Source organism: Ranitomeya variabilis, chromosome 3, assembly GCF_051348905.1.
Source record: "Ranitomeya variabilis isolate aRanVar5 chromosome 3, aRanVar5.hap1, whole genome shotgun sequence".
Lineage (NCBI taxonomy): Eukaryota > Metazoa > Chordata > Amphibia > Anura > Dendrobatidae > Ranitomeya > Ranitomeya variabilis.
In genome coordinates, this window is record NC_135234.1 from 388,699,120 (window position 1) to 388,711,612 (window position 12,493).

General features: G+C 42.9%; 1 protein-coding gene across 2 annotated transcripts in view; it reads right to left on the reverse strand.

The window, feature by feature from the left end:
- Positions 1–12,493, reverse strand: part of CSMD2 (CUB and Sushi multiple domains 2) — a 1,405,803-nt gene that overhangs the window by 412,342 nt on the left and 980,968 nt on the right. The window contains exon 11 of one of the 2 annotated variants that reach the window (XM_077296070.1): positions 1,126–1,229. The exons of the other annotated variant lie outside the window; for it this stretch is intronic. Within the exon in view, the coding sequence (XP_077152185.1) occupies positions 1,126–1,229 (104 nt within the window). The remainder of the gene's footprint in view (positions 1–1,125; positions 1,230–12,493) is intronic. 2 annotated transcript variants of the gene reach the window in all.

The following is a 12,493-nucleotide window of genomic DNA, read 5'->3' on the forward strand; positions in this document are numbered from 1 at the left end:
GCAAATTTTGCATGTCATTCGGAAATCAAGGTGCCAGAGTCTGGAGGAAGACTGGAGAGAAGGACATGCCAAAATGCCTGAAGTCCAGTGTCAAGTACCCACAGTCAGTGATGGTGTGGGGTGCCATGTCAGCTGCTGGTGTTGGTCCACTGTGTTTCATCAAGGGCAGGGTCAATGCAGCTAGCTATCAGGAGATTTTGGAGCACTTCATGCTTCCATCGGCTGAAATGCTTTATGGAGATGAAGATTTCATTTTTCAGCACGACCTGGCACCTGCTCACAGTGCCAAAACCACTGGTAAATGGTTTACTGACCATGGTATTACTGTGCTCAATTGGCCTGCCAACTCTCCTGACCTGAACTCCATAGAGAATCTGTGGGATATTGTGAAGAGAAAGTTGAGAGACGCCAGACCCAACACTCTGGATGAGCTTAAGGCCGCTATTGAAGCATCCTGGGCCTCCATAACATCTCAGCAGTGTCACAGGCTGATTGCCTCCATGCCACGCCGCATTGAAGCAGTCATTTCTGCTAAAGGATTCCCGACCAAGTATTGAGTGCATAACTGAACATTATTATTTGATTGTTTTTTGGTTTGTTATTAAAAAACACTTTTATTTGATTGGACGGGTGAAATATGCTAATTTATTGAGACAGGTTTTTTGGGTTATCAGGAGTTGTAGGCCAAAATCATCAGTATTAAAACAATAAAAGACCTGACAAATTTCAGTTGGTGGATAGTGAATCTATAATATATGAAAGTTTAATTGTAATCATTACATTATGGTAAATAATGAAATTTAACACTATATGCTAATTTTTTGAGAAGGACCTGTATGTATATCACATACTTCTGGTCACCTGAGCACCTGCTTTCTGCGCCCACACCGAATAATCCTGACAGCACGCAGTACGAACAAACCAAGGGTTCACAAGTTTTCAGTCACATAGAATGACTGCATATTATTAGTCAAAGGTCAGACAACCCTTTAAGTAGGTGAAATCTGGTTTATAGTATTTCCTGCAGTTAGATTCTTTAATATCCTGGCTAGCCACTTTATTAGAATACTGATCTTTTAAAACAGAATAGTACACTTTTTATTTTAACTAATCCAATTTACTTACACATAGAGAACAGACTTTTGGTCTTCAGCCTTCCCTCCATCTCCGACTGTGAGGGTGTCATACCCCCTTTCAAGTTCAAATTCTTCGAAAGTCAGCTTGATCACCTATCAGAACATAGGAAGAGTTAAGTAAATAAGCAGCAAAGGCAGAACTTTCTTGAAGTTCGGCATCCAGATGGAAAACAAATATTGCCATAATCACTTTGGTAGTGTTTGGAAAAGTTTTGATCTTGTAGTACGTCCACAAGTCTTAGTTAAAGTACTATACCTGAACATACACTGTCTAAATATCAAAGACCTTACTGTAAGTACCATTTGTCATTTTTTTTTGTAAGAGGGAGAAAGGTCATATGTTCCCTACAAACTAAATCCCTTTTGTTTGGAGAATTCTAAAAATATCAAGTTGGGCTAGAACTGTCATGGCGGCCACTGGATAGAAATAACAATTGACCAAGTTTAATTTACAAAGACGTCAAATTTAAAGATTTCCATGATTAGGAAGAAGCATATATTTTTCTACATTGTAACTTTCTAAACTGTATGACTATGTAAGCTGCACACATTGCTTAAAAGGTTAAGGGATCCTGTAGTTTAGGTTTTAAAGGTGCATTGTGTTGCAATCTGTTTAACTCATTCACTCACTCATGAACCAATGGATGGATTTTTATATGGAGGTGAAGGAGGGACACACGCACACAGAAGAGATGATTAATTGGTGTCTAAGACTGCCATGCCTATAACCAACCATGTTATGTGCCACTTGTCTTCTTTACATGATCATTGAAAGTCTCCGCTTCCTTGTTGGCCTTTCTTGTATGGTTTATTATCCATTAATGTAGGAGCAGGAGCCACATAGAAGTCGTCTGTAGTATAAAGCCCCTTGATGTTTACATTTGAGTTATACAGAAGATACATAAGCAGAACTGGTCCCATATAAAACAGTTACCAACTCTAAGGGCATGGTTAGTTACAGGAATTGCTCTTTTTGCCTTGAGTTTCGTAAATCTGAATCATCACTCACTTGCTTTTTTGTTAGTTTCCTGAGCTCTTTTTGACTTTTTTTCCACCATAAGATTTTTTTGAGCATATTTTCAGCATTTTGGGTACAATTTTTACTTGCATTTTCCAGATGTTTTTCTTAAACCCAATAAACAATGAAGAAACCGCTATCATTTTGTTAAGAAAAATGCTCAAAAAGACGCTCATGCATCTTCTAAATGTCTTTTTAGGCTTCGGACTGAACATCACTTATTTTAAACATTTGGTTTTGAAAGTCTTTAGTATTTAAAAGCCTGAACACAGGAATAGCAAGTTATTTTCCTATAAAGAATAATAGGACCATTCTTTTGATCATTTTGTAAGTGCTTTTTTTGTCATTTTGTGGATCGAACCTGCTCAAAAAATGGCAGAAAGAGACACAGCATGACCATAACCTAAGAGATTTCAGCCACAATTTACATTTTGCTACCACTTGTGATTAGAAATAAACCAGTCTTTAACCAGCAGAAATAATGCACACACAGTACAGTATATGTACTTAATAAAGGGTTATACCTATCAGAGAGAAAAGATACATTTTTTGACTGTTTTCACTGCACTTCTGTCAGCTTTATTTTCTCAAATTGCAGGATTTTTAAAAGAGTGCTATTAACCAGTGTGCTGAACTCCGAGCATGACATTCGTTCGTCAAACTTGAAATTTAATTAGCAGAACTAATAATACGATCAGAAGAATTGTGTGACTATATCATTAAAGGCTAAAAAATTCTACAGCATTTCTAATTGCAGGGGATGTATTAATAGGTAGCATTTGCTTCTTTTCTGTTAATAGCATATGCAGGCATAGCAATTATTATTATAAAATACTCATAAAAACTGTCCACGGTTTATTAAAAAGTAACTGCACTTTTAGAAAACTTTTGATGTGTCAAAGAAAGGATCCATAGGGGGAAAAGGAAAACGAAGGTGTAGAGGAAGCATAGACATGCATTGATCATCTTGGAAAGTGACGACGGGCTCAATAGAAAGTCTATAAACCCATCTTTAGCTTGGCTAAACATGCATGCCCCTTCATTTTAGCGAATAGCACCTTGGAACCATTTAGATCAAAACCTTTCGTACGTGTCTGTGACATTTCAAAGACATTTCCGAGAGTGTAGTTACTCTTTACAAGAATATTATTCACAAACAGATAAATGACCACATGTCAAAGGGGCAGATTTATCAAACCTGGTGAAGTGGATCAGTGATATTTATCATATTCAAGATTTCTCATTCTAGACCTTCTTTAACTACAATATGATAGCCTGCTATGGGCCAAAACTTTACTTTTTATTTGCACATTTCTAAAATCGTCCTCCAATGTCTACATTTTTGTTCCAAACCATACAATAAATTATATGAATATGAATTAAGGTTTATATTAGTTATAATTGTAGATCAATTAATGGAATAATAAAGAGAGTGAGTCCTGCCCTACTATTGCAATACTCCTAAAAAAATTACCCTTGCGTTCATGTCAAGAGCAGTATGGTATACATCTTAGTAGCACATGGCCTTCAGCATCTGCAATAAACTCCACGTGATTCACGACCTCTTTACCTCTCGTAATCTTTTCTTTCTGGGCATCACCGAAACATGGCTGACACCCTCTGACACAGCCTCCCATGCTGCACTATGTTACGGTGGCCTCCACTTCACCCACACTCCTCGCCCTGGCAACAAACATGGTGGAGGAGTGGGCCTTCTCCTTTCTTTTAACTGTACCTTTAACCCAATCCCACCTCCACCTTCCCTTATAATCCCCTCGTTTGAAGTCCACTCTGTCCGCATCTACTCCCCCTACAACCTCCAAATGGCCATCATATACAGACCTCCGGGCCCGACCACTGCCTTTATTGACCAATTCTCCACCTGGCTCCTTCACTTTCTGTCTGCTGACATTCCCACCATCATCATGGGTGACTTCAATATCCCCATTGACGCCCACCAGTGTTATGATCTGGTGACCTTGGAGCCGCATGGGACTTTCTCAGGAGTAGGTGGAACCTGTACTGACCGCAAACCCTAAACTGACACCGCAACTAGAAGTAGCCGTGGGGTGTACCTAACACATCCTAGACACCTCGACACAGCCGGAGGACTAAATAATCCTATAGATGGAAATGGGAATTCTATCTTGCCTCAGAGCAGAACCCCAAAGGATAGGCAGCCCCCCACAAATATTGACTGTGAGTATTAGAAGAAAAGACACACGCAGGCAGAAATCAGGATTTAGCAAAAGAGGCCACGCTAGCTAAATAGGAAAGGATAGGACAGAATACTAAGCGGTCAGTATTAAAACCCTAAAAATATCCACAGCAGATAATACAAAAATTCCACCATCTAACTAAAGACATGGAATGTATATCTGCTTCTCCTGAGAATCCAACTTGACTGAAAATATCCAAACACAGTCTAAGCTGGACAAGAAAAATCCATGAATAGCACTGAATTGTAAAGCACACAGCATGTGTGCTGTAGAAACAAAAACCAGACACTTATCTTTGCTGATTTGGCAGCAGGACAGGAGGAACCAGAAAGAGATGCAAAACCTCCAAGAACAATGGACAACTGGCAAGGGCTAAAGAATCCTGCACACCTAAATATCCCAGTCAGAGCTGCAATCAGCAGGGACACCTGCCCAGGATTGCAACCCAGGGACAACTGCATTACTATCACCAACCACCGGAGGGAACCCAAGAGCAGAATTCACAACACACCAGTCAGCAGCCTCCAAACTCCTGTCCCTTACTTCATCCTTTGGACTTACTCAGTAGTCCTCCTCAGCCACCCACACAGACGGACACACATTAGACCTGGTCTTTACCCGTTTATGCTCCCTAGCTAACTTCACAACCTCCCCTCTCCCTCAATCTGACCACCATCTACTCACTTTCTCATCCCTGTCCTCCTCACCTGTCACCCATGTCCAGCACCATGCGCACCCACGCAGGAACCTCGCACACCTAGACACCCACACACTCTCTGACTCTATCCTACCACTGTCCTCTATATCCTCACTCCATGACACAGACACTGCCACTGCTTTCTACAATGCCACTCTTGCATCAGCTATTGACACGGTTGCCCCTGTCATGCATAGCAGAGTGCGACGAACCAATAGACAACCCTGGCACAATAACATCACTAAAAAGCTTCGGCAAGTATCAAGATTTGCAGAACGGCATTGGAAGAAAACACATTCGCAAGATGATTTCACTGCACTCAAACAAGCAACACTGGCATTCAAATCAGCTCTGACCTCTGCTAAACAGGCCTACTTCACAACCCTCGTATCTTCCTTATCCCACAACCCCAAACAGTTGTTCAACACTTTTAACTCCCTCCTCTGCCCACCACTGCCCCCTCCGACTTCCCTAATCATTGCCTAGGACTTTGCCACGCACTTCAAAAATAAGATGGACACAGTGGACCACTGCCTCCTACTACAGATCCTCTCTTCCTTTGGGGTCAAAGACCTTGCCCTATCTTGGATATTCTCATACCTTGCCAACTGCACATTTAGCATTTCCCACTCCCATACTACCTCTTCATCTCGCCCCCTCTCTGTTGGTGTCCCTCAAGGCTCTGTCCTAGGACCCTTACTCTTTTCAATCTATACACTCGGCCTGGGACAACTCATAAGGTCCTATGGCTTCCAGTACCATCTATAAGCCGATGACACTCAGATCTACCTCTCTGGCCCAGATGTCACCTCTCTGCTCTCCAGAATCCCAGAGTGTCTATCAGCCATATCCTCCTTCTTCTCCTCTCGCTTCCTCAAGCTCAATGTGGACAAATCTGAACTAATTATCTTTCCTCCATCTCGCATATCTTCCCTACCTGATCTATCTATCAAAATAAATGAAATCACACTTTCCCCTGTCCCCAAAATCTGCTGCCTCGGAGTAACCTTTGACTCTGCCCTGTCCTTCAAACCGCACGTCCAAGCTCTCGCCACCTCCTGTCGCCTCCAGCTCAAAAATATTTCCAGAATCCGTCTTTTTCTCAACCCACACTCTACCAAAATACTCGTGCATGCCCTAATCATCTCCCGCCTCGACTACTGCAACATACTCCTCTGTGGCCTACCTTTTAACACTCTCGCACCCCTCCAGTCCATCCTTAACTCTGCTGCCTGACTAATTAATCTCTTTCCTCACTACACTCCTGCTTCCCCTCTTTGCAAATTCCTTCACTGGCTCCCAATTTCTCAGCGTATCCAGTTTAAATTACTAACACTGACCTACAAAGCCATCCATAATCTTTCTCCTCCGTATATTTCCACACTAATCTCTCAATATCTTCCCTCACGTAATCTCCGGTTCTCCCAAGACCTCCTCCTCTCCTCCACACTTATTCACTCCTCACCCAATCGCCTCCAAGGCTTCTACCGAATATCACCCATCCTCTGGAATTCAGTGCTCCAACACATCCGGTTATCCACTACTTTTGGATCCTTCAAAAAAACCTGAAAACCCATCTCTTCAAAGAAGCTTACAGCCTGTAAAGACCACACAGCCACCTCAACACCATTGGAGCTACTGCAATCCTCGACCTACTGTCTCCTTCCCCATAATCCTGTAGAATGTAAGCCCGCAAGGGCAGGGTCCTCTTCCCTCTGTACCAGTCAGTCCTTGTTAGTTTTGTTTACTGTAAGTGATATTTGTATTTTGATGTATCCCCTTCTCCTGTACAGCACCATGGAATTAATGGTGCTATATAACTAAATAAATAATAATAATAACATGATTACAACCTATTTTTGTATTATTTGTTGGATGTTTAAGAAATGACATTGCTGTCTGCTAAAATACACAAATGCACAGCTCCGTAGGGGTAACTGACCTCATGTTACTGGCACATTTCTTAATCCATTCTGAACAATTGCAATCAATCTGTTGCTTAAAATACCTTTTCTAAAGTAACTATTATCTAGAAAGATTTGATATCATGTATTTTTTAGAACATGTTGTTAGACTTACTCCTAAAATCAAAATAAAATGCAATCTGATGTTGCAGATTTTCATGTCCTCACCATCCATATTTACTCGGCACTGTGGCATTATGCCAACAATATAATTGCTGGTCATCTTTACATAGGTGTAAAGATGACCAATAACATTGACAGATGGTCAATAATACCGACAGGCATAGGCAACTGATTGTTGGCATTACCTTTCTGATACCTCAATAGTTGTTGCATTGTCTTTCAATATACAGTGAATAGCAAAATGGTAGCAATATTTTGAACTTTTGACTAGACCTGAGCAAACTTGTGTAGAAAACGTTTGCCAATTTCAAATTCAGCATGATCATAGCACATTCGGATTTGTGTCACTTTCCCAAGCATTTTTCCTCAAAGTCAGCAAAATTTGGTCACAGATTAGTAAATGATCATGTTTCCACGAATACTTTTGTTTTCACTTTTAGGATAGTGGTTCTGTATGATGAGATGGGGGGTTGGGGGACGTGTTTTATGAGGGGAGGTGAATCTATGTCAGAGGAGCTGCGGATTGTAATTTTTTTTCTTTAATAACTTAATGTGTGTACATTCTGGCAGCCAATCAGGGAGCAGAAACCACCCACAACATCCATGACACAGGGACTTCTGTGATTGGCTGCTGAAGTCACATGTCTCTGTCCATATGAAAAGCGGCCATTTTATTTTGCTGACACAATTTTCTCAGTGTCACAGTACAGAATAGCCACTCCTGCTAGTGCTGCTATTGAAAGTGAACTTGCCAGTTAGCTAGATAGAATCCTGTCCTGTGTAAAATTGATCTTCCAGCATCTAACTACATTGTGCTAAAACTGTGTTGAGTCTCCATTTCTTAATCAAAATCGTTTGGGCAAAAACTGTTGCAGTGAGGAATCAGAAGGCCCCATTTCATCTTAAAAATCATTAGCTCTGATATAGGGGTACAGCCAGAAGTCCCTATTTGCTAATCCAAATAGTTATAGTTTGTGATAAAATTTTGTTGGAGTGAGAAATCAGAAGATCACATTTCCTCTTAAAAATCATTAGGCCTAAAATAGGGGTTCAGCCAGGAGTCACTATTTGCTAATCAAAATAGTTTGTGATAAAACTGTGTTGCAGTGAGGAATCACATGGCAACATTTCCTTTTAAAAATCATTATGCCTAATATAGGGGTTCAGCCAGGAGTCCTTATAATACTGTAATGCAGGCACCAGACCTCATTTCATAATCAAAATCGTTTGGAATAATACTCTGGTGCAGGTATCACACCTCATTTCATAATCAAAATCATTTGGGATAATACTCTGGTACAGGCACCAGGCCTCATTTCATAATATAAATCATTTTGGCTAATAATGTGTTGCAGGCCCCAGGCTTCATTTCATAATCTAAACCGTTTGGCCTAATAATGAGGTGCACCCACCAGACCTCATTTCATAATTAAAATCCTTTGGATAATACTCTGGTGCTGGCACTGCACCTCATTTCATAATCCAAATATAATTTGGGATAATAGTCTGGTGCAGGTACCAGACCTCATTTCATAATAAAAATAATTGGAGATAATACTCTGATGCAGGCACCAGACCTCATATCATAATCAAAATCATTCGGGATTATATTCTGGTGCAGGCATCATACCTCATTTCATAATCAAAATCATTTGGGATAATACTGCAGTGCAGGCACCAGGCCTCATTTCATAATATCAATCCTTTGTGCTAATAATGTGTTGCAGGCATCAGGCCTCATTTCATAATCCAAATCGTTTGGCCTAAAACTCTGGTGCAGGCACAAGGTCTCATTTCATAATCAAAATCTTTAGTACAAATTCTGTGGTCCTGACACCAGTCCACATTTTAGTATTTAAATCCTTTGTGCTAATTGTGCAATCAGCCACCAGTCCACATTTCAACATATTAATCTTTTGTGCTAATTCTATGGTCTAGCCACAGTACATCAGCCAATAAATACAGATTATTAATTTAGTGACAGGTGAATGACAAGTCTGAGTCTAGGGTTGTGAAACAGTTGGTTAAAAGAGGAGAAGAGTACATACCACATGAGCGGGAAAATGCGAGGTTGTGATGGAAGGCGGAATAGGCTTGGTGTTTGACATGTATGTGGATTAGGTGTTAATGTTAATGACTGCTCAACTGAACAAACACCATTTTGTCCTATTCAAAGACATCTGACAACATCTGTTACTTGACGGGCTACTGCACTCCCTTTCTGTGGCATCTGCACAGCGGTATGCTTTGTAAATGAGGGCCAGAAAGAGCATGTGCTCCAGTGGATGGCATGCGTTGCATCAAATGGCCTCTCCTCCTCTTCTTCCACCTTAACATCACACACAGTACAATCCTCAGAGGTGGCACCCAAATTACCCGTTTCCCTCATCACAAATTTCCAAATGCCCAACTGACTGTGGGGAACCACAGATGGGCCATGCTGCAGAGCTGCTCACACATGCTATTCCATGGGCATCAGAGGTTTGCTCCAAAGATTCACAGAGTAAAGCATGCCCAAAATTTTTTCATACTGGATCCGGGGCCAGACCAAGTATGGTCTGAGCAGAATCCAGACCCTTACAACCAGACATTAACCACCAGGGGTGGATGTGATCCTAATGAAACTCACATGCCAGAGGTGCACGCGGACTGTACTGTGGTGTCATGGCAGAAAGAGGAGAGCGATGCTCAGGGTGAGAGAACAGGGACAATGATGATGAGGTTGTAGAAACCACTTGGTGTGAACCCAGGGGTATGCAGCTGAGCAGTTCAGCAGAGGAAGTTGAGGAGTAAAATGAGAAGGTTGCATTGCTTTTTGCGCACAGACACAGAGTGTTGCAACCACAACAAACACTGCATTCTGAGCCACAACTCTAGCTGTGGCCAGCACTGGTTGCAAGTCTGTAGTTCGCAGGGGTGGTAAGGGTTGGCTAGCCTGGGCATTTTTTTGAGACTGCAAAGGACGACCCAACTTATATTATCTGCCAAATTTGCCAAAAAAACTCAGTAGGGACAAAAATTGCAATAATTTGACAACTACATGCATGGCTCGGCACATGCATGATCAGCCTGCCTTAGTCTGTGAATCTCACTGAGCTAAAATGCGGACTAGCGGGCCTCGCCAACCACTGGCCATCCCATCAACCCCATCTGCTGTATCTTCCTCCTCCATCACCATTCCAATACTTCATACACAGGTCTCCGGCCGCAGAAACTCCACTTACTCCTACAATCAGGGTGAGAGAGAGCCTGTAAGGCTACGTTCACATTTGCGTTGTTGGGCGCAGCGTCGGCGATGCGACGCAACCAACAACGCATGTACACAACGCAGCATTTTGCGATGCATGCGTTGTCATAAGATCCTACAGATCGGGACTTTCGGAGCAGGGAAAATGCTACAAGTAGCGTCCTCTGCGCCCTGTCTTGTGCATCTATATGATGCATGCATCGTAAAACGCCGTACAACGCATACCGGCGCATGTCCATGCGCCCCCCATGTTAAAAATAGGGGCGCATGACGCATGCGTCGGTATGTGTCGACGACGCTGCGCCCAACAACGCAAATGTGAACGTAGCCTTATCAGTACAGAAGTGAACATGCCTGCTGTTTTTGTGTCACGTAGCCCAACACATATTTCTCAATCCACTATAACATCTCCACCTGCACCTCAATCACAATCCAGCACTTTGTGCTGTTCACCATATTCCACCCTTTCACAGGACAGCAGACAGCCCTCGGTCCCACAGTTGTGGTCACATAAAAGAATATTTCCTCCTACACATACCAAAGCTAAGAGCTTAACCTTCACCATCTCCAATCTATTGGCCATGGAAATGCTGCCTTTCCACCTGGTGGATACAGACATTTCCCAAAAGTTGATGGTTGTCGCAGTCCCCCAGTTCTAGTTGCCCAGTGACCATTACTTATCTATGAAAGCTGTGCCTGCATCACACCAGCATGTTGTAAACAACATCACTAGTGTTGAGCATTCCGATACCGCAAGTATCGGGTATCGGCCGATACTTGCGGGTATCGGAATTCCGATACCGAGATCCGATACTTTTGTGCTATTGGGTATCGGTATCGAAACAACATTAATGTGTAAAAGAAAGAATTAAAATAAAAAATATTGCTATACTCACCTCTCCGACGCAGCCTGGACCTTACCGAGGGAACCGGCAGCGTTCTTTGCTTAAAATGCGCGCGTTTACTGCCTTCCGTGACGTCACGGCTTGTGATTGGTCGCGTGCCGCCCATGTGGCCGCGACGCGACCAATCACAGCAAGCCGTGACGTAATTTTCAGGTCCTGAATGCAGAATTAGGCATTCAGGACCTGAAATTACGTCATGGCTTGCTGTGATTGGTTGCGTCGCGGTCACATGGGCGGCACGCAACCAATCACAAGCCGTGACGTAATTTTAAAATGCGCGCGTTTCCTGCCTCCCGTGACGTCACGGCTTGTGATTGGTCGCGTCGCCCATGTGACCGCGACATGACCAATCACAAGCCGTAACGTAATTTTCAAATCCTGAATGCCTAGAATTAGGCATTCAGGACCTGAAAATTAGGTCACGGCTTGCTGTGATTGGTCGCGTCGCGGCCACATGGGCGGCACGCGACCAATCACAAGCCGTGACGTCACGGAAGGCAGTAAACGCACGCATTTTAAGCAAAGAACGCTGCCAGTTCCCTCGGTAAGGTCCAGGCTGCGTCGGAGAGGTGAGTATAGCAATATTTTTTATTTTAATTCTTTCTTTTACACATTAATATGGATCCCAGGGCCTGAAGGAGAGTTTCCTCTCCTTCAGACCCTGGGAACCATCAGGGATACCGTCCGATACTTGAGTCCCATTGACTTGTATTGGTATCGGGTATCGGTATCGGATTAGATCCGATACTTTGCCGGTAACGGCCGATACTTTCCGATACTGATACTTTCAAGTATCGGACGGTATCGCTCAACACTAAACATCACCCATTCCCTGAAAATATATATGTCTGCCAGGGTGCATTTCCCAAAACTGACACCTGGACGATCAAATATGGGCAGGGGAGTTACATGTCTCTGACTGGGCAACGGATGACTCTGGTGGCTGTATGGGCAGGCGATTAAAGGGCTGCTCCACAAGTCTTGGAATCCCAAGACTTGCGGGACAAATCTTTGTATGTAACACTTCCTGTATCTAGCACTGCTTCTGGCTCCTCCACCTCCTCTAGGGCCTCCACTTGTGCCTTCAACCTCTCCCTTAATGAGACATGCGTTCCAACAGTGCAGAGAGAATCTCCCCACCTCCATTCTGCGCAGCCAGGGCTCACCGCAATCAGGCAGTGTTA